General features: G+C 32.5%; 1 protein-coding gene across 2 annotated transcripts in view; it reads left to right on the top strand.

The window, feature by feature from the left end:
• LOC108903815 (heterogeneous nuclear ribonucleoprotein L) overlaps positions 1-23255 on the top strand; it is a 133940-nt gene that overhangs the window by 39898 nt on the left and 70787 nt on the right. For both annotated transcript variants that reach the window (XM_018706118.2, XM_018706117.2), the window contains exon 5: positions 13598-13658. In XM_018706118.2, coding sequence (XP_018561634.1) covers positions 13598-13658 — 61 coding nt within the window. The remainder of the gene's footprint in view (positions 1-13597; positions 13659-23255) is intronic.

The raw sequence follows: 23255 nt of genomic DNA, 5'->3' as shown, positions 1-23255 counted from the left end.
ACATTTTATTTGCGTGTAAAGTGTAATACACAAGCAATAGCGAAGGTGTGAAATTCGGCAAGTTAATTTCCATAATTCTTGTTAGTGTAGGGGTGAAACTTGGTAATATTTTTAAAACAGTACAGTTGGTTTGACGCGAAATAAATCTTTAAGCTTTGATTTATCCGCAAAGTTAACAGGAAACGTACATTTATATTAAATTGGATTTTCTGTTCCACCAGAGCCTCTTTATTCCTTCTCATACTCGTATTTAATAATGTATCACGATCATAAGCTGTTATATTTTTAGCAACAACCTAGTATACGATGTATACAAATTGATTACAGTATTATTACATTTTCGGTGCGATTTTTTTTAGAAACTCCATTTGGTCTCTTTGAATTTTTACATGGAACATTAACTTATCTGAAAAGCTAATAACGTTGAAAACCGACGGGCCTCGCCAGCGGCGTTTTTAAAAAATCGAACTTATTTTAATTTTAATATCGTTTTAATATTGTTTGCAGAGCCCTTTTTTCCTTGTCTTTTTTAATAATGAATATAAAAGCTTCTATCTCTGTTGGTTTATATACCTACCATTGGTAGTATAATTTCTATACAATATATTCAATTTATTTCTTACGAATTTGAAATGTGGCATTTTGAATGATTAAGGAAAACTAAGAATAGTTCATGTTTGATAAACTGACATGAAATAAATTGAATATCCGGAAATATTTAGATGCCGAAATGATGGGAAATATTTCATTTTAAAAGATGTTCATTGCTCGACGTGAAAGATTGTACCAATACATCTTCTAGGTTATATCGATGAGTTACGAAATAATGAAAGATGTGTAGAAATGAAATTAATTTTAGACGCAGCAAGAGGTTAATAATAATTTACATGCTTTCTACATAGAAACTGCGAGTATTCTATCTAATCTAATTACCATTTTGCAAAGCTATTGTAGGACGAAGATCAAAAAGAGCGTGGTTTACATATAAATATATAAAACTTTGATTTATGTTGCGTGCAAATAAAGACGATTTTTCGATTGAGAGATTGGGACGTTTACCTTTCGTCGTGTCTTTAGAAAAATGTTAGTTATGCGGGTGTGTTTAACGAATATTGCATTTAGAATTAGGATTATAAATGAAATAAACGGAAAGGATGGTACGGCTTGGAACGTTTAGATGTCAGTTTAATTTTAAACGCTTAGAGCGCCATTGTTTATATTTGCTTTGTTCCGGTGATTTTTCAGGCCGCCAATCCAACACTAAATTTTATACAACTTGTTAAGCTAACCTGTACCAGCTTTGGATTCGCTAAATATACTTTTAGGTTCTGCTCGAGTATTAATAACCTTGTTTAGGTGAATACTTTGGGTGTAACGTTAACAATACGTTTGTCGTATTACGTATTGGACAATTTGATTTAGATTTACTGTTATTTGGTAGTTACGTATATGATTTTGCCTACCTTTTTAACACTGGTATGTTCATTAATGCAAAACAACAATTACACCCGTTTATATAAATGAAATAACCACCTCCATATTTAAATCCAATAAAATATGCCCTGTTACTTACAGGTTATTATTATTATAATAAATGCGCTGATTATCATGCGCGGTCTGACCTGGTTATACCGATTTTTTTTTTGTAATTTCAAAAATCTCGACATATGTTTATTCATTAACATACACGACAAGAAAGTTGTTCCAGTTATTAGTAAACAGTAGCGGCTATTAAATGGTTGGAGATTAAACCGTGTGCAATATACATCCATCAAATGCGTTGATAAATATGCATGGTATACACCAAACGTGTAAAATGCAACAGACGTAAAAATACTCGTATAGGTATGCTGCTCTGTTGCAAATATCTTTGGATGGCGTAAATTATGTCTGTCTAAATAAATCAATGCTCAGAACTTTTGACTTCCAAATTTTCATATTAGAAATTTCCAGCTCCAATTTAGTTATCCTTTAATTTGTGCGATTAGTTTATTTTACCAATCAGTCATTGAAGCTTTTCACCTCCGAATTCTTTGAAACTGAACCGAACGACTTGAAATTTGGCAGGTAGTTAGAGAAAAGGTCAATGAACATTAGTGACATAGCGCCAATTGACGCTTCCACCCTGTTGGGGGTTGACACCCCTTCTCTTTTTTAAAAATATCGCTGGAAATCGATACAGATTCAAATTTTGAGCAAAAGATATCCGAAATTTTTTTTCAAGAAATCAATAGTTTTTTAGTTATTCACGATTGAAAACTTGGAATTTTGAGTGAAAAAAAAAATACTTTTTCAAAGTATTTTTCGCGAATAACAACAAAAATGTAGCTTATAAATAAACAAAGAAAATCGTTTTTCAAAAAGTGTTGTACGTCCTATACAAAGCGAAATATGGTTAGTGGAAGGGGACTTGTTTTGGGGGAAATACTCGAATCGATGTATTCAATGACAAATAACGGAAAAAGGATTAATTTTAAAGTGTATAACGCTCCTGGAGTTTTTTGTAGTACTCAAAAATACCTTGAAAATGAGTACTTATAAAAGTTAATTAGAGCAAAATTGAAGGAGTTATCGTCAAAAACAGATGGATTTTTTAAGGAATAATGAGCAGTAAACGCTGTACCATTTCCATCAGAATTAAAATTAATCGTAGACCCTTTACAATTAGTTTTGTTTTAGTGTTTTTCATACGATCCTGAAGTTAGACCGGTTTAGAATGCGTATTTTTTTAATAATGTACGGTAAAAGTTGAAAACGTATTTTTCATTATTCAAAAAAAATTGCCTTATTTATATAATAACTCTGAAACTATGAAAGATACGTAAAAAATGATAGACAACAAAAATGTAGCTTTTTTTTCAACAAATATTTTGCTTTTTTTATTCCTATAGCATAAAAAATAAAGGAGATATCGCCGCTTGAAGTATCCATTTTAGTGAAAAAACGACCTGTCTCGAGCCCTTCGATCCTTTCCCTTTAAAAAACTAAGGACTTAAAAGGTTTTATATGCAAACGATCTTACAGCTCTTGAAATTATCTTTAAAATGCTTTTTTGTAGGATACTATAGCTTCAAAATTAACCGAGATATAGTAAAAAAACCAACGACATTTTTTCTGAGCTAAATACCTAGACTTTCTCATACAAATAAAATAAATACAAACAAATAGCGTGATTATATTATATGCAGCGTAGTAATTTTTTTTATGATCGATTATATTTAAAAATCGATTATAATAAAAATATTTTACTTTTAACATTGGTAAAAGGGTAGTTTATAAGAATTGAAAATGTCAAAAGTAAAATATTCTTTCATAAACAATAAAAGGGAATTTTTAGTTTAAATCATTGCACAATTATAGCATTCCAAGATTTAAAACGTAATTTTTTATCATTTTTTTAGCACAGAGGTGATTTATAAGGGTTGAAAAGTGTTATGAGATACAAATTCATTCATAAGCAATGAGGGAATTTTTATTTTAAATAATTGTACCGTTAAAGCATTCCAAGCTTTTAAAAAGCAATTTTTTTATCATTTTTGTCAATGCAGGGGTGGTTTTTAGGGGTTGAAAGGGAACAATTCATTTATTAGCTATAAGGTACCTTTTATTTTAAATAATTGCACGATTTAATCATTCCAAATCATTAAAATGTAATTTTTTATCATTTTTTGTATAGGGGTAGTTTTTAAGGGTTAAATAAAGGGTCGAAAAGATCAAATATACCATAAAACATGTTCGAGAACATAGAACATTATTTAATCTTTGTGCTTGAACAAGATTTTTATCAATAAAATGCTTAAAACGTATTTTTTTCAATTTTTTTTCACTTAGGGGTAGTTTAAAAAAAAAGCGTCAATCGGGCTTATGTCACCTTTGAACTTGAACCTGAGATGAGCCTTATTCTAAATTTTCATGTAAATCCATTCAGTTTCAAAGAATTCGGAGGTTATAGCTGATTTTCAGCTTCAATCACTGTACTAAATAGAGGAAGGAACTAGCCTACAATCGTCGTGTGTAAGATCTCAATAAAAAAAAATCTGCGTTGCATACACGTCAAAACCTCACTCCAACTATTTTTTATGTCGTCGGCGCTATGATTAATGACGGTATTGTAAAGGCGATCGTGTGGCGTTCGAAAAGAGAGGTCTCCAAAGAGCCGCGAGCTTCGTATTCCTATCAAAAGCCTTATGAATGAACAACTACATTAACAAATAAAAATTCTCTATTTAAATTAATAGCGGATAAGCTTGTAAGGGAATTTAATGCCAAAGTACGTACAAGGCATGTCGCTAGAACGGGGGGTTGTTCGCAATATAGCCCTGCTCGTTCACGGTCGTTGCTGCTAAGGTATCATTAGCGTTTAATGGCGCCCTAAGTAACTTGGGGGTGTTATTTGTACTTGTAGGCGTCCTCCGGGCCCGAGGACGAAATGTTTACAAAATGAGATATAATTACAGACTTTTATGTCCTTTCGTACAAGTTTTGTCAGCTTTTAAAGTTGAAAATTGTAAGGTATTAACAGCTTTCAAAACAAACGTTAGGCTTTTTATCTGAAATTTTAAAGCGAATTGCTGTCGATTATTGCGATTTAGCAAAATCCAGGCCATGAAAGTATGATTTTATCTATCCGACGTATTTTAAGGATTTCGCTTGCGAATACCCCAAAATACCTAAATAAACTTTTTCCGGAGCAAAACAAGTTATTTTTGCAATATGTTTAAAAAAAATTAGTTTAAAAAAATTGTGACCTGGTTACCGGCCGGTAACATTTTGATCCTTATTCAGAGACATCTCACGGAGGTGATTATGCAAAAAAATCGAATCCACTAATTTTTTCACACGAAGCCGCCGATTTCGCCTTGTCATGTACCTAATTATTGTAAGTTGAATATCCTATAATATGGCAACATTGCATCGTCATGTTTACTACGGACCCAGCTGTGCGGTGTTTAAAATTTCTTCTAGTTTGAGAATAATTTTGTCGAATTTTATCTACATATTTTGTACCGATCATATTCACGTTATTATTTGAAATAAATATTAAAAAGTCAATACCTGAGCAGGGATTGAACCCACTACCTCTCGCATGAAAGGCCAACGCGCAACGCTTTGCACCACTAGACCACCTCCTGTAAGTGTTCAAGTCGTGGCTTATATAGGTACGTAGCTATATTTTGAAATACTTAATTTGTAATTACATAATATGTTATAGTATAAAAATTATAACATCATGTAAACAAATTAACTATATATTGAATAAATGAATCTAAAAAAAGGGTGATACAATTTTTGCTACTGTTTCCAAATTGCAAGAAATTTGTAACAGAACGCTGCCTGAAGAGTGCGAGGTAGGCCTGCCAGAATTAAAACTTATTATTTTGTATAACATTTTTTATATTATTTTCATCCAAAGGGGTGGTTTTTAAAGGTTTTTCCGGGTTGAAAATTTNTTTCCAAATTGCAAGAAATTTGTAACAGAACGCTGCCTGAAGAGTGCGAGGTAGGCCTGCCAGAATTAAAACTTATTATTTTGTATAACATTTTTTATATTATTTTCATCCAAAGGGGTGGTTTTTAAAGGTTTTTCCGGGTTGAAAATTTAGGATACATGTTAGATAGCACATGAAATTACTCATACTGCATAAATAAAAAATACCTATTTGATTACATAAAATGCTTAAATTTGTATTTTTTCTTTTTTCCATTAAAGGGTGGTTTTCACCCCTCAAGAACAAAAGGCACACCTAGCGCATATATAAATTTTGAAGAAGTAGGGAGGAAGATGAGCTTAATTCCAAATTTTGAGAAAAATCGATGCAGTTATAAAAAATTCGGGGGTATTACTATATTTTCTGCTACCATAACTGGGCTAACAGTATTAGACAAGGCGAAATCGGCGGCTTCGTATGAAAAAATTTGTGGATTCGATTTTTTTGCATAATCACCTCCGTGAGATGTCCCTGAATGAGGATCAAAATGTTACCGGCCGGTAACCTGGTTACAATTTTTTTAAACTAATTTTTTTTTAAACAAATTGCAAAAATAACTTGTTTTGCTCCGGAAAAAGTTTATTTAGGTATTTCTAGTCATATTAGACATATGACTAAAAAAACAGTTTGTCTTGAAGAATAATGTAATCGTTTTGTCCCTAATAAATAACAGCTACGTACTCGAATAAATTAAATAAAGTTTTCTGATACGTATTTCTTTCTTTTTGCTACACACTTAATATGTGTACTTCTTGGAAGTAATAATAATGATTATTAATTACACTTTGCCTTACTTTGACCTATAGGTCACAACTATTTTTATAGACAATAGCGGGGTTCTTACATTATGAATAAATTTGTAGGCTGCTGAACCGCTACTGTTTTTTTTTTATTATTATGAGGTCTATTACCATAAAAAATGTTAGTGGGTCCCTACGTTGGATATTTCACATGCTGACGTTGTCCCTATTATTTTTTTTAATAAACACTGGCGCACGTTCACCATATTTGACAAACGATACCCCATTTTGTAGCATTCGCCAAGGGCAACGGCGCGGCGTTCAAGTTTATTTTTATCGCAATGTAATTTTCTTCCATTCGCTTTTATTTACAGTACCTCTTTCGTTTATAACCTGCTGTTTTCCACCATATTTTGCACGGCTCAAAGTCTCAAAGTGTTTTCACCGGAATATATATTATTATGTGATTCGGTTGTAGAAAAAACTTCCGTAAATTTAATTTAATTTGCTTAACTGTGATCGCGATGTGATGGAACTAGATTTTAAGAGATATCGCGATCGAATTAAGAATAACGGCAAACTTTAATAATTCCGGGCGCGCTTTTTAATTTCCCTCCTCTGCAAACAACAGCGATATACCGATGAACGAGTTCCATTTTATATCAGAAATTGTGAAGTAATTGTCTGGTATTTGCGACAGATCCAGGTAATGCTGAAATAGCCAATTTTGAATAATGACGCGCAGAATAATTTAGAGGTTTCATTAAAAAAATATATTTTCATCCATATTTTCCCGAAGAGCAAAAAAAAGTTCGTTTAAATTAATATTTTTGTGTATATTATAATGGAATTGGATCACCAGACCAAACTTTTATTTTAAAACAAGGCCGTTAGGGAGTTTCTTGTATTTGTGTCATCGGTGTCACTTCTGTGACAGTCGTAGAAACAGTAAATTTCACTAAAACTAACTTTATGATTTCACTCGCAAACGACGAAAAGCTCGCGGTCGTTACATAAAGTTTTAAAACTCCGTTGAAATTAAAGATGAACATCTTTATGATCTGTTCACTTCGTTAAACTATGTGTTCTGTATTGTTAAGAATGGGCGCCCTAGTTTCTATTGTTGCATACCGAACCAGTGTTGAAACGCGATCTGGACCGCGGCATCTGGGCAAAATAGAAATTACACTCGAATTTGTTGGGTAAAATTCATTTCGATACCTTTGTTCGTTTGTTTGACTGTTGATAACGCCCTGAGGACAACCATTTGTATTTTTAGTATGTACTAATAGACCGCCCTGTATATTACGGTTTTTTAGACAGTAAACAAATGATGAAAGGCATAATTATGAAATGTAAACAATTTTTTGCGTATAAGCTTCCAAACATTAATCTAATTGAAGTTAATTTGTCATATCGTTCCATGCAAAGGAAATTACATGTTTTAATTAATAACCATTTGTCATGTACCAACATAACTATTAATATATTACCTCGGAGCCGATATATATAGGATGATAAATGTTAGCTAAATTGTTGATATTTTCATTCATCCTTTGTCCAAATGAATTGGCATTGCGAAGATTTCACAAAAGTTGCCGTGTTACGTTTTATGTGAGTAATAGATATTCTTCCAGTGGTATCCGCTTGACATCTGACTAAATGGAGATTTTTCGAGTCAAGACGTGGACTGGAATGTAAGAACAAGAAGTGGCAGATAAGCTAACATTAGTTTTCGGTCAAGAATCACTTGTAATCGTCATTTAATTAGTGTTGTGGCGTGGAAGTCCCAGTTTGATGAATTTATACAAGCCTAGGCGGCTTAGCTTGTTAGAAATCGATTCGTTGCCGGTGATAAATGATATAAAATGTCTGATGTCACAGAAAAACCATATACTGTCTATTGTACTAGAAAAATGAGCCATTTTCCTTTCCATTTCACACATTTTTTGACCATATTTCATGGTACACAAGCAGACGCGTCAAAATAATTGTACCGCGTTGCTTTTCAAAATTTAAATAATTGACTAGGTAGGTATATTTAATAAAAAACACTTTCGAATTTTATATGCTCGTGAACCTCAAATTTTCGTCTGATTTCCTTGTAGAAGCAAAATTTCCGTCCTCACTTTACTAATGAAATCAGAAAAAGTTTAGAAATTTAATCAACACCCTAACGAGCCAAATCAAATTTCCTACAAATTTCATTATATCCTACTTCATCCTCATCACCTTTCGAGAGGATTAGATACTTGGAAAAAATTGACAGCATTTGCAGAACTTCGGAAAGTTATTTAAGTACAGTCTACAAGCATAATGAAAATTTTTATTTGGGTCTTATAAGGCATATATTTTTGCTTTGATTAATAATTGTGTTTTACTTAAAAAGCTTGCAATCGAAAGGAACAAAAATATTGGTATACTTTTATGTCCTCTGTCAGGAAGATGTTCTATACATTATTTATTTACATATGTTTCTAATATGGCACACAGTATGCGATGCACTTGCATTATACGCTGTGTAATAGGATTACGTAAAGCGGGATCGACGGGATTTGTTTGGTGCAGATGTCAGGATTACTCGAGTAACGTTAAATTCGAAAGGCGAAATATAGGTCGCTTACAATTTAAATGCGATGTAGGTAACCAGGAAATATATTGCAAAATCCTAAACTTGTTCGCTGGGTGGTTATGAGAAAAAATGGGCTTTGAAACATTTGGTAATTTTTGTCATATCTTAATCTAAATGACTAGCGATATAATTTCAATATTGAACTACAGTGTTTGTTAATAAAACAGGAGCACTTTAACTGTTGAAGGAAAACTTACGTAAAATCTCGCAGTGATATGCACCCACTCGCGTATTCGAAATCAATTAAAACTTGTGTAATCCCGTGGTGAAGTTTATACATTAGTTGGATGCCTTAAGGACTAACAAAATTAGTTTCTGTAATCAAGTTAACCAATGGGGCCTAATTATCTCAAATTTGTAATAGAGACACGTTTTTCTGCGATATAATTTGAGTAGGCGGCGGCGGCCTTATCTCGATGTAAAAAACTTTGAAATTATTTATATCGTGCAATTGGTTAATTGGATATTTGATGAATTTAAATTTGTTGTTTGTTCGGTTTTTGTGATTAAAGTGTCATTAGAGCATCATCTATCCACACAAAAAAATTGCGTGTTGTTAATAAGATATCAATTTTTATTCTTGAAAAATAAAGAATAAAAATAATTTCAAGTACCTATAATCATAGAATAAAAAATGTCACCTGCGGTGATGTTTTTGTTTGAATTGGACTTTTTGTAACTCAAAATCGGATACAACAATATAAACTGCAAATAAATAGTTGTTTGTATTGCTTGTTTATCTACATTTTGAATATAATAATCTACTAAATTGTGATGAAGGTATATGCAATATATGATGTATTGCTGGAGAGACTGACAACTCCTTTAAAAGACAAATTCAGAATTTGGTTGTAAATTAATTAGTTCTTCGCTTTAATTTATGTGCATGGGACCGCTGCCCGGTGTTTTATATTAATTAATTAGCTGTTTTTGATTTACCGTCAATCTCGAAAGCATGCTATGTACAACGCTTTCAAGCTATTAATTTTTCAATTTCTTCTAGTAAATAAGTCACGTATGGTTTGGAAATACCGCAATTTTGATTTAACTATCTTATATTTGTTATCCTAAGGTAATATTTTAAAATCTTTACTTATGAAGGAATGTGGAGCACAATTATGACATGTATCTCGAGAAACAGTCCAGTTTCTTTTAATAAAAATAAATTATAAGCGCACGATAAGCATCCATTTAAATTTTTGTTGAATAATTGGTTTTGGGATTTACAGTATGTTGTGAACAAGAACAAGTGGTATTTACTTTTAATCCTCTCTTAAAGTTCTTGGCAAAATGCCTCCCGTGTGCTTACACGTGATTTCTTCATCTGAATAATTACAAAATGCGCTTTTTAAAAACGCTGTATTTTTAAAGCGTATACTTCGCGTAAATGTAATCAGCATTTATTGAGCAGGTACTAGTATGGAAAGCGGTTATTTTGAACTTTATTAATATTGCGTAGATATCTTCTAAGGCTTAGAGATATTTTGTTTCAATGAAATTACAGCAAAACATTGCACATTTGTAGAATATGTGGAATTTATACAAAAATTATTCATAATTTGACTTACAGATAGATAGATATCGATAAATGTCGAATTTAGTGTTTATTTTTCGTACCCTGGTTTTGATATCGATTCAATTATGCCCTTCCGGCCTTTTTCTGCACTCGATGGCAACGAATCTAAAGCGAAATGCACCGTATATTTATCGATCAGCAGTGCTGCAATTATCTTTGTTAAAATTCGAAGACGCTGTTCGAATTCTTCCTCAAATACAGTCTGTACCTATTTTTATTTAAGAATTATTTGATTTGATCGGAAAAGTTTTAAATTATTTTAGTTAGCGTGGTAAGAGGCTTGCTACACATTTACAATTTAAAAGCAAGGAGAGATCGTAGCCATAAATTTCATTAAAAAAATACATTGGTAGATACTTTGTTCGCTACTTAAATGTGGGTCCTAAATTACTCTATCAACTCTGTTTAAATGTTTCTCAACTTAAAAACAATTTTTATGTGAAAAACGTTAGTCTAATTACGGTTAATAGTGAAGTGTTGAATATCTTATTTTGTTTATTATCATAAATATTTAAATTGTTCCTTTTAAAAATAATGAAAAGGAAATTTAAACGTGACATAAATCAGGCATGCGTTTGATGAACATACGTTTTTTTTTGGTGGTTTATTATAAAAGTATGACGTATATATTTAATATTTTAGTACCTAATTTAAATATGCAATAGAATTTTATTTTGGAACTAGGTTAATTGACGCCGTCGTTTTTGGTTAAATAAAAATTATAACCCTTCTTATATCGCAGAACATTGAATATGTTTAGGGTATTTTTTAAAATTCTTTAAAAATTTTTGCAATTTTGAAAATGTTCCGGACCTCGCCCAGTTCTAAGGATCTACACTATTATGCGAGTTGTACTGAAGGCAATCCACCCTCTCACATCCACCTCAAAACAGATCCACCCTGGTCTAAGGTAATTTTTACATTTTGTGTCCCTGTCGAAGCGCCCCTGTAGAAAATTGGCAGATTTGAGGACAGAGAACATTTCAATTTGCGACATTACGGTGTGGGTGTTGTTTCGTTTAATAACAGAAGAGAACGGCGAGAAGCCTGGCTGTGACACCGGTTTGATAAACATCGAATTTCGCAGTAATTTGACAACAGCCGCTGCTGCGGAAAGTTCTGTATCGTTCCTCATTTAAAAACACGTTCGACGTCTCATTAAAGCTCCGATACTGAAATAAACCAACCGCCGAAGTTGCAGTTCATTCAGCAATCGGAATTAACGACTAACTGCATTTCTAAATCATCATTCATAACCAGCCCGAAGTACCCCAGGCAACCAGCCAAGAATCTTGCTAAACTACACAAACAACAATTGTATGACGAACAATTCAACATAAACCAGCATAAATAATTAAGTAGATCGGGCTAGAATTCGTTAGGATAACTGATTTGTTCTCTGTAAGGTTGGAAAGAGAAATTAAAGTTTTCCGTTCGTAAAAATAATCTGGGCTTAGCCCAAGATTGACGTTAATGCACTCGTTGTGCGATTTCCCGGGAAATTGTAAAACACGAAATGTAGCGTAGATCAAAGATGTGTACATTGACGTATGCAGAAAAATTTTATACTGTCGTTCGAATTCATTTCACGCTAATTCGAATAATTTACCATGCCTTATCCATTTAATTTGGCAGCAGTGTCAAAGAAAACCTTCAGTTCTTTAAGTGATGGACGTATTCGAGTTATTGAAATATGTATCAAATAGATGTGACTAGTAATATTGAAACGTTACTGAATATACTGTCATAAAAACGTTTCGCTAATAATACATGTCAATAATTTCAAGTCTGCTGTTGTCAGCGTAAGACTGTACAACTGGTGTAATTAATACCGTTTTTATTTAACCTTTCTAATTAGTTTTTAGTTATTTTAATTTCGAAACTGTTTTTTTGCGCTACAATAAAATGGTATCAATGCATACAAGGTGTCCCGGTACTTGATACAAAAAAATCGAGTACAAATAGATGAGGTCAAAATAGTATCAGTTCTTCATATAATTTTGTTCATATAGGCCTTCGCTACGGTAGCAGAGAATACAACATAATTAAGATTTAACCGACCAGCTGACTAATGGGAAACATGTGTTTTACAATGCTTTGGCATGTTGTTTTTCGTATCGCATTTTAATTCAAAACAACCGTTACTTTGTTTACTTTCGTTAAGAGATAAATTTAGGGGCAACATAAAAGGTTTCATATCTCGCTGACTCTGTTTTGCAATACAGTAGATATTGATTCTAAAAAATGATAGAAAAAATATGAGGTTCACCATCATGTTAAACATTTGGTGTGGAAAATGACACATGCAAATATAAATATGTACTTAGGTATCTATATATTTTATAAGTATTGTTTATTGTTATAGTGAAGTAGATTCTATAGTACATATGCTGTTTGTTTTTTTTCTCAAATATTACTCTTTATAAATATTCCGGAAGACGCTTCTCTATACCACTGAAGTTTGTTTCAACTTACAAATGCCTACACGCCGTTTCAGACAACTAAAGGCGTTTTGCCTACGATAATACGTTTCGTCTTGACTTTTATCGAATTCCCTTCGGAGGGTAAAAATAGCTTCCGATTTTGTATTCAAAACATTGTGTATGTTTCGCTAGCTATAAATCTATAAGTGGTACGGTTTTATTTGCAATTTGGTTCAGTTTGAAAGTAGAAAAAGACGACGGATGCGCGAATATTTCACCCTTCCAATCCGTTCACTAATTTCGGTGAAATCGATTACAAGTATTTTGTCTTTATAATAATAATTTATGGTAATTTAACCAACTGTTAGCAGCTATGCTTCGAAAGGGCATGCCTAATAGATATTTAATGACTTTCAAAATGAATATACATTTACTTTACGTAATAAGAGATGCAGTTCCGATCGTATTAATTGATAAGTGTATTAATATAATTAATTTTCACCCGTCTCGTAATGAAGTTTTATTTATACTGCATATAGAAACAGAATAAATGTATTTTTCATGCAAATAATCATATAAAGGCGCCTCCTCACAACACGAAATTTGGTGGCGCATCGTGGGAAAGCACCTTTATGTTCGTTTCTTATGATGCATTTTTTTGTATTGAAATGCGCTTTAAAATCATCCAATTATGTTATTTGCCTACAATACAATTAAATTTACATCGTTTGTTGCAGCCAGAGAAACTGAATGTCCACAAAAATGATTCCGAAAGCTGGGACTACACTGTGTCGCTACGTAAGTACAATTTTTATTAATTTTTATAATATACCATGACAATATTTGTTACTGTAAACACCATCGAAGAAAGAGTTCACGGTAGTGTTTTCTCAAATATTTTTACTCTTTAAAAACTACTACCAAACACAACAGCATACACTGATCAAAACGGCACACGGCGAATTTATTATATTCTCAACATTAATTAACCGCTGATATTCCCCCGCAAATTAACCCTACGATTTGTTCTTGACGTATATTATTAATTCAGGACTTCTTTTCCGCCCTCGAGTTTCTTAGTTGGTGCGGCGCAATCAATCACCGTTACAAATAGAGGATGATCGTTTCGATGATTAATGATAATAGTTTGTCCAAATAGAACGTAATTGCTTATCGGTTCCTCGTGCATTTAAACATTTTTCTTGGCACTTGTTTTTCCGCGCGACTTGGGATATTTGCCCTTTTTACATTTTTATTACATTTTTTTAACTTCTAATTTTGTTGAGAAAGAAGCTATCTACATTCGTACACTGTGAAATGAGTGAAAGCAATAAAGGTTCAGAGTGAATATTGAGTGTTTAAACTAAAGCTGAGTACTTTCACTCAAATATAGGTACTCCTTTAATAAATTCTTCGTTCGTTCGTCTTAAGTTTGGAAATTGGCCCCTTGGGATTTTGACCATCTTTGACCTGTTGCTTACGGTTCCTCAGTTTCGTTGTCACATTTTTTTAATTTTTCGAAATTCGAAACTGAGATGAATCTTCTCTCTGCCACACGGCCGTTCTGGCGACAGCATACCGAGCGCGCCGGAATAAAACCAACACCGGCTCACTTGTTGGTATTAAATGGGTCACGGTACGTATCATTTAATAGCGCGCCCGCACCGTACGTACGGGCACGAATACATCGCCCTAACATTTCCGACAAATAAAGGTTATAAATTATGAGCAAACTCGCCGCCGGATCAGCTAACGACATCATTAGTGGCGCTCGGAATACCAACGCGTCATTAATATAAGACACAAACACCAGTAAGAATAAAAAAGGTTCGATGGGCGATTACTGGGTTGTGACGAGCGATGCCCCCGCTATATCGGATACTCCGATACGAGTAGGATGGATTTTTTTTTGTTTGCGTTTTTGTTAATGTCGCGAACGTTAAGGAATTTTGTCTTAGGCTTGTTTTGGTTCTTTTTTTTGCTCTTGTTGTTGCGATAGTGTTTACATTAGTTTTTTAAGTGTCAAAAATACAAATCAACTTTTTCTCTATTATTTCGACGTGTATTATCAGTTCCAGAAGTTTGTTGTGCTTCTTTTTAATACTTAAATACTTTTCAACATCAATAGCAACCGTATTCCATTTGCCGGGAATGTTTTCACCCTGCGGCATTTTTTATTATTTAGTGAGTTGACCCAGGTAACTTTTCGGCTTTTATTGCCTTACTCCGGTTTTATCTTTCCAANCCGTTTTTTTCAACTTTGCGATTTTTTTTAACCATGTTCGCCATATTGGATCGAGTTTAAAGAACAAGAAACTCAATTTAAAATTTAATTTTCTATATGGTCATATTTTTTTTGTCCAGGTAATAATTTCTGCAAATTTAACATTAATCGTATCAATCCCATGCCATGATGAGTCCGCACGGGTTCCGTAGCAAAGTTCGTCTTAAGTTTGGAAATTGGCCCCTTGGGATTTTGACCATCTTTGACCTGTCGTTTACGGTTCCTCAGTTTCGTTGTCACATTTTTTTAATTTTTCGAAATTCGAAACTGAGATGAATCTTCTCTCGTTCTGACGACAGCATACCGAGCGCGCCGGAATAAAACCAACACCGGCTCACTTGTTGGTATTAAATGGGTCACGGTACGTATCATTTAATAGCGCGCCCGCACCGTACGTACGGGCACGAATACATCGCCCTAACATTTCCGACAAATAAAGGTTATAAATTATGAGCAAACTCGCCGCCGGATCAGCTAACGACATCATTAGTGGCGCTCGGAATACCAACGCGTCATTAATATAAGACACAAACACCAGTAAGAATAAAAAAGGTTCGATGGGCGATTACTGGGTTGTGACGAGCGATGCCCCCGCTATATCGGATGCTCCGATACGAGTAGGATGGATTTTTTTTTGTTTGCGTTTTTGTTAATGTCGCGAACGTTAAGGAATTTTGTCTTAGGCTTGTTTTGGTTCTTTTTTTTGCTCTTGTTGTTGCGATAGTGTTTACATTAGTTTTTTAAGTGTCAAAAATACAAATCAACTTTTTCTCTATTATTTCGACGTGTATTATCAGTTCCAGAAGTTTGTTGCGCTTCTTTTTAACACTTAAATACTTTTCAACATCAATAGCAACCGTATTCCATTTGCCGGGAATGTTTTCACCCTGCGGCATTTTTTATTATTTAGTGAGTTGACCCAGGTAACTTTCCGGCTTTTATTGCCTTACTCCGGTTTTATCTTTCCAATGCCACTACATATGCGTAGCCATTTCGGTTAATCTGCAGCGAGAGACCACACGTTTGAGTTTATTTAGATTTCTGAGCGTTGCTCTCGGCGAACCCGGAAAACCTAAAAAGACTGAGATGTAATCCCGGAAAGCGAAAAGTTTAGTTGTAGGGGGATTTGCCTTATTTATGTTCATAATCCATGTAATTCTAGAATTTTTGTTACTGGTACTGTTTTATTCATTGTAAGTTTGTAAGTCCGGTTGAATAGACCAGGGCGGATCTATCGAATACCTTCACTACAACTCACATAATAAAAATGTAGATCCCTAGTGGTCCAGTCACTGAAACATTTTGGCTACCAATTTTTGCCACCCCTTCTGGAGGGTGGGAATTTTTTTTATTAAAAATAACCTCAGAATTCGATAAAGGGACAAATTCTAAGCAAAAAATGTCCTATAAAGAATTTTTTGTACAGTCAATACTTTTTGAGTTATTTGCGTCTAAACATGTTCGTTTTTAGCCCAAAAAATGCATGTTTTTGAGCTAGTTTTCGCGAATATCTCAAAAACTACAAGTTTTATCAAAAAAATTATCATAAGCAAAAATGAAGGTAATTAAATAGCAAAGAGATCGCTTTTTTATCTTTGTAGATGGTATAGAACCCGAGTTATGACTCCCAGAAATTGAAGTCAATTTCGAAGATAGCTATAATCGAAACGTTCATCGTCCTGTAGCGGAAAAATTAAAGGATTTTCGAGGAAAACCTATATAACACCTATTAAAGTTCTTGAAAAGACCTTTAAATTGAGTGGTGGTAGAAGTCGTTAGCATGAAAACTAATGAAGTTACAATCAAAATAAAATGATTGTCTTGATTTTTGAGAAAAAAAAATCGGTATTAAAATTAATGACTTGACGGAAAAAAAATTAAACGTATTCCTTCTGCAATTTACTTTATTTATGTATTAACAGTAGATTCTGGGAATTTGAACGATTTTAGAAGCCTAAATTTAAAAAAAAATTTCATTTACTTTTGAATAAAATTTTTAAATTTTTTAAAAAATCGCCTTTTTTCAAAATATTTCAAAAACTAACAAAGTTATAAAAAAAATGATAGAATAAGAAATTGTAGGTTTTTTCTTACTGAACAATTTGCTTTTTTTAAATTTTTGTAGGACAAAATTTGACTTGAGTTATGATCGTTAGAAGCTCAAAACTAAGCTCCAAGACTGCTTTTCCTGAGCCCTTTTAACTTACAAATCTAAAAAACGAATGGCTCAAAAAAACTGCAAATCACAAAATTTAAAGTGCTTTAAATTCCCTACAAAATGGTTTTTTGAGTAAATATATTACTTTAAAATTACAAAAGTTATGGTAAAAAAATTAATCGCATTTTTTCGGTAAAATTTTCGGAGCCATCAACTTTGTGTATTTTGGAGCACTTGTGAACTGATTTGGATAAGTATTTTTAATAATATACATACACAAACGTATCTGATATTAATTTACTAAAAAAATATTAAGAATAAATTCAATAAAATTGAAAAAATTAATTATACTCACATACAATTTTTAGGAAATTTTTCGATAAGGTGCAGGGTTTTTTATGAGGGGTAGGTCTTCCATAAGGGTTTTTTGGGTGGCTGAAAAGTTGATCATAGAATGATAGATCATTTGAAAACCAATAAAAAATTTATAATTCAACATATGCATACCAATAAAACATCTCAAGCTTTCAATAATATTTTATTTTATTATAAGGGATGATTTTTAAGGGTTGCAACTTTGTAATGAGTCGTAAGCTTTCTAATGAATAACAAAAGAAATGCAACACATTGTGAATGCATCAAAAGAATATTTGAAACTGTTAAAAACTTTTCTTTCAATTTCTTTGGCCATGGAAGTTTAGTTTTTAAGGATTTATAAGGGTTGAAAAATAATTAAATTTCATAAATTATATTAAAAAACATGAAAGGAACTTTACCCAACATATTTATTTGAACATGAATTGAATCTTTAAAATACGTAAATCTGCGATTTTTGCATTTTTTTCGTACAAGGGTAGTTTTCACCCCCCAAATAGAAAAAAGCACACATCTAGACAATATAACTTCTGAAGTGGGGGGTCAGATGGGCTTGTATGCAAATTTTCAGGAAAATCCATGCTATCCGAAAAAATTGGGAGCTTTTACTTTATTTTCGCATTCAGTGACTGGACTATAGATCTGGGCGAGGTCCGGAACATTTTCAAAATTGCAAAAATGTTTAAAAAATATTAAAAAGTACCTGTAGTAGTATAGTAGTATTTTATCTGAGTTTTTTTACTTATATCTTGGTATATGGTAGTGTTCATATTCCGGAAAATCTTTTTGCAGCGATGTGTACATTTATATTCCAGAATAATTTTAGCTTTAGCCTACCACCCTGCTTATAAATAAGTACCTTCCTGCTGCGTACCGAACTGAAAAAAGAAAATCTAATTAATTTCCTCGCTCGGGCTATTTATACCGCCGGGTATGTCGCCGTATAAATTTTATTGCTCGGAATAAATTGAATTCGTGGCGGTGTTTGTTTAATTAAAAGATTTCAGTTGTGAATGGTGGCGTAACATAATTTTAACACTTATCCGACTGCCAAACATTTCTGATGCGGCTATTTATATGTACAGGAAATCGATAACGGCTTCTAATTTAATTTTTGCAGGCCGTCCAAGTTCCAACGGCTCCCGCAACCTGGTTAACGGATTAAAATGATTGCTCTTAAACGCGCTCCCAATGTTTGTTTATGCGCGTTTCAGCGTAATCGATTAAAATCATTCGTCAAACACTATAAAGTTCGCGAAAATCAATAAATATTCAAATAATTTATATGCGCACAGGGTGTTTGAAAAAAAACATGTGCCCTCGTCGGAGGAGACACTCCTCAGATAACAAATACAGGGTGTTGAATATTTCTTTTATTGTTTATTATTTTTTTTGGGAAAAATCCTCGAACAGGTCGATTTTTAATTTAAAAAATACATATTTTAGCATAAAAGGCGAACCGTCATTTGTTTTCGAGTAATGACGTTACCGATTTTTTTTTTTAAATAGCAACCCCCTATTTTTTTTCTTGATTCTGAAAGATCGTTTCATTGTCAATCCCAAGTATTTGCTAGTGTAGTTTAAAAATTTCTTTAATGGTCGTTACATACTGCGCCAAAATAATTTCCATCGCTATTTCTACTCATTATGCGCCGGGCAGTGAGTCAAGCCAGGAGCATTCGCGTAGTAAATATATTAATTAGATTACGTACTTGCTGTAACAGCCGCGACATAGCGGAAAAAGATTCGCTTGGATCGTAACTGTGCCTTTTCTTAATTATTGGGCAGCTGCGAGAGAGATATTTTGTTGTTGAGTTATGGAGCTTGTCTTAAATTGTGTTGTTTTGATTGTTGTTATTTATCGTCTTAATTAATTGTTTTATATTGTACTATGTAGTTGTTTCTCCCGACTACGATTAAACTGCGAAGTTAAAAAAATTTTTGCCTCCACGTTTACTCTCTCACTACCTATTGTTTTGAATAAAGTTGTAGTATAACAACCCTAGGTTCGACAAAAAATAAGTAAACGTAGTTGTGGCCAAAAATATGTGATCGTCATAAGGACTACCTACGTTGTGTGTATTTATTTTTTTATTGACCGGAAGGCACTGGCTACTAACTTTGTAGAGGGGATGTATGGTTCAATTATATAAAACAAAAGCAGAGTAAATACACCTAACTTTATTATACAACGTACAACAGTCTTCAAATTAAACATGTAACATTTAACATAAAATGAGAGTGCCAGGCTCACCTAGAGCTCCTGTGGGGAAAGAGCATGGCAGAGAAACCCACGATCGTTGCTCTTACCACCCAAATATAAATACAAAACNAATGGAACACCCTGTATATTATTGCATTTTTGGATTCTAAGTTAAATTTTAGGGTCACTTTGAATAAACTTTTCCATATTTAAAATTAGCCGTTTTCAAGATAATGCGATTTAAAAAAAAATCAACACTTGTGTTTAAAATGTGAAAAATTCGGTTTCGTGTAAAAAAACTCATAGTTACCTATGAAAACAAATGCCCTGTCAAAGCACCAAAAAAGACTCATTGACGTTTCTGTGTTCCTAAAAATGGATGAAGTGAATGCAACAAGGTTCTGAACAGGACATGATGAATTTAATGAACGATATCCTCGTTTATCAGCAATGACAAAAAAGAAATTGAGAGATTTAATCAAACTTTTTGCGTTTTGGGAAAGTTAACAGCAAGAAGATATGTTTCAGGACGAAGAAAGATATAAGGAACTTTCGAAACGCTTGCATTTGCATTTTTATAAAATGTCGATTATGTCGAAAACGGCTGGATTTATGGAAGTTTTAACATTTTCTTCTTAAATGTAGGTCTGTCCTTCTGTTGTAGTTCCTCGACTTCTTACAGCAATGTGGTTTTTATATGATTCCCTGTAAACTTGATACGGGTGGGGATTACAGCTGCCAACTAATAAAATCGACACGATCATATAATAAACCCCATAATAAACCGTCAGTTAGCTCCAACCCGCTGAAACTTTGGAACACAAAAAGTTGCTACAAGCAAACTTGGACCCCGTTCGAAGCGCAAACTTCCTATTTGGAAGCCCGTGTTTTATTCAAATTTTAGATGACCTCAACGGGAAGATTATCGAGGACTTGGGGGCGTTGCTTGTTCCTTCCGGTTTTCCTTTAAGACATAATTATTAATTGGCGCGATATTCGCTTACTTCGTAACCCATTCTGTAAGACGATTGTCCAATTTCGTAATTGGTCCCGCCTCTGCCTGGTAACTACAATTTATTTCGATGATTATGACTTTAGTGGGAGGTGAAATATTAAGGACTTTGAATATTCTCCTCTTTACTTGCTTTAATTGAATTGTGAAGAAGCGTAGAGCGAAATGGGTGATAATTCCCTGTCCTGTTTGTCTTTGCTATGAAATTTTATTGCAGCAATTAATCGGGAATATATACAGAGTATTGTAATATTCTGTGTACGTGAAACTGTGATTTTAACTCAATGCCCAGTATATTCAGTAGTTCGCTGGTAAAAAATATGAATTCCGCGTTATTTTTTCGGTAATTACTTGCTGATAATTAAGGTCGTTTGGATTTTTTAAATTGGAAATTCCAATTAATTTACTAAAGCCTAATTATGAAATTAAAAATGTTTATGCGAGAGTGGCGGAATAAAAGCTTTGCTTCTGCAAATTTAATTAAGAGCTTAAAAGGGCAATGTAATTGAGATACAATATTTAGGAATGAATGAAAATGTAGGGGGCCTTTTATATTATGGTATTTACCTTTCAGTACCGTAAAATCGTATATGGTAGGTATTTGCTATGCAGCCGAGTTGAATTTTGAAACATTAATGTAAAAAATATGATATATTGTCAAATATGGGTTTGTCAACATATTTTTCTCGATTTTTATAGTGTCAAGATAGATTTTGACTTCGCGAAAATTACCGGAAGATAGGACTTTTTTTTTCGCTTTGTAAAGTTGTCAGAAACAACATATACAAAGTTACCAACTGTAGAGTGTACGCTAAATTATTTTTTTAACAAATTAGTTGCAAAATTAGAGTTTTTGCAAATTATATAAAAAAATACAATTAAAAAGAAAATCGAAAGAACAGGAAATTTTACATAAAAAATGTTAATAAAGTTTTTTTCTAGACTGCGAATTGAAGGCTGTAGAATTTTTTTTCTAACGTACGAAAAATGAGACGCCCGGCCCCCAAGTATAGCTCTCGAGCTACACCAAATTTGTTATAACTTTTGATCTAATTGATCAAATCGACCTTACAAAAATTTAAATGAAAGAAGAGTCATCCGGCTATCAAAATTTAAACTTGAGAAAAAAAAAATATATATAGTACGTATACAAAGTTACGTCATTCTATAATTTTGTACAATAATAATAAAATAGCTGTCATTCTTTTAATTTTTAAAATAAATATCTGTAACTTTCACAGATTACTCTTCAAATGACGATTGAAACAGTGAGCGATATGGAAAAAATTTTAAAAATTTAATTTGAAAAATATTGAGTACAACATATTCAATCATTTTAAAAAATCAAAATTTGACTTTTTAGGCCATACTTTATAAATCAAAAACTATAGTTGTAAATGTGATATTGAAACTTTATGAGAGCACTTTTTAAAGCTTAAAATCTCTACTTTAATATTGTGCATTTTATTTTTCATGTTTCATGAAAAATCCATGAAATTTATTGTTAAATAAAGTTTAATAATGTACAAAAAAAAATTTTTTTGTTTGTTTAATAAACCATCAAAGAATTAAGTTAAGACCTTAAAAAAAGTAAATCCAGCGAAAAATAATTTTTTTGTTAATAGTAATAAGTGGAAAATTGTTATAACAGCAAAAAATAACGTTTTTTGATGAATCGGTTTAGGTAATATTCATTTTTTAAAACGTATATTATGTATCTGAAATTGTGAATATAAGTTCTTTTATTGATGTAGACACAGATACGAGTCTAATATATACAGGGTGTTCAAAAAGTTTGGAACCCCCCACTCTATCTCAGAAAATATTGCTCAAACAAAAAAATTATTGGGACAAAAGTTGCAGGGTTTTGAGTGAGTAATCCAACGGTGACCTTGACCTTGAAAATTCACATATTTTATCTATTTTGAGGTTATACTCGTATTGTATTTTTAATTCTTTAATGTAATATTATTACTTAATATTACAAATAATATTCAGTTTGCATTGAAGGTATTTATATTCGTTTTCTTTTATGCTAAACCTGTAAATGTATGAGTTTAATATTTATACTTATATGAATATTGACCATTTTTAAAATAATTAATGAATAAATAAATAATAGGGGACGTTGATTTTGATTTTGTAATTTTTTATTTAATATCAGTGTTTTTTTGTCAATTTTATTGGTTTAAAGTTTAATTGCCCAGTTATTTTTGAAGAAGAGCAAGAACTCGATGAGATTTAAAAATTAATTATTTTGTAATAAATTTGTTTTTTAAAAAATAAAACATATTTTCAATAAAATCTCTTTAGCCATTTATAATTTTCATTTTTCGAACCTCTATATTACAAATATGAGCGAG

The sequence above is a fragment of the Anoplophora glabripennis genome, unplaced genomic scaffold, assembly GCF_000390285.2.
Source record: "Anoplophora glabripennis isolate ALB-LARVAE unplaced genomic scaffold, Agla_2.0 scaffold134, whole genome shotgun sequence".
Taxonomy (NCBI): domain Eukaryota; kingdom Metazoa; phylum Arthropoda; class Insecta; order Coleoptera; family Cerambycidae; genus Anoplophora; species Anoplophora glabripennis.
Note: the sequence above shows the minus strand (reverse complement) of the source record. Positions and strands in the feature narration are given on the sequence as shown.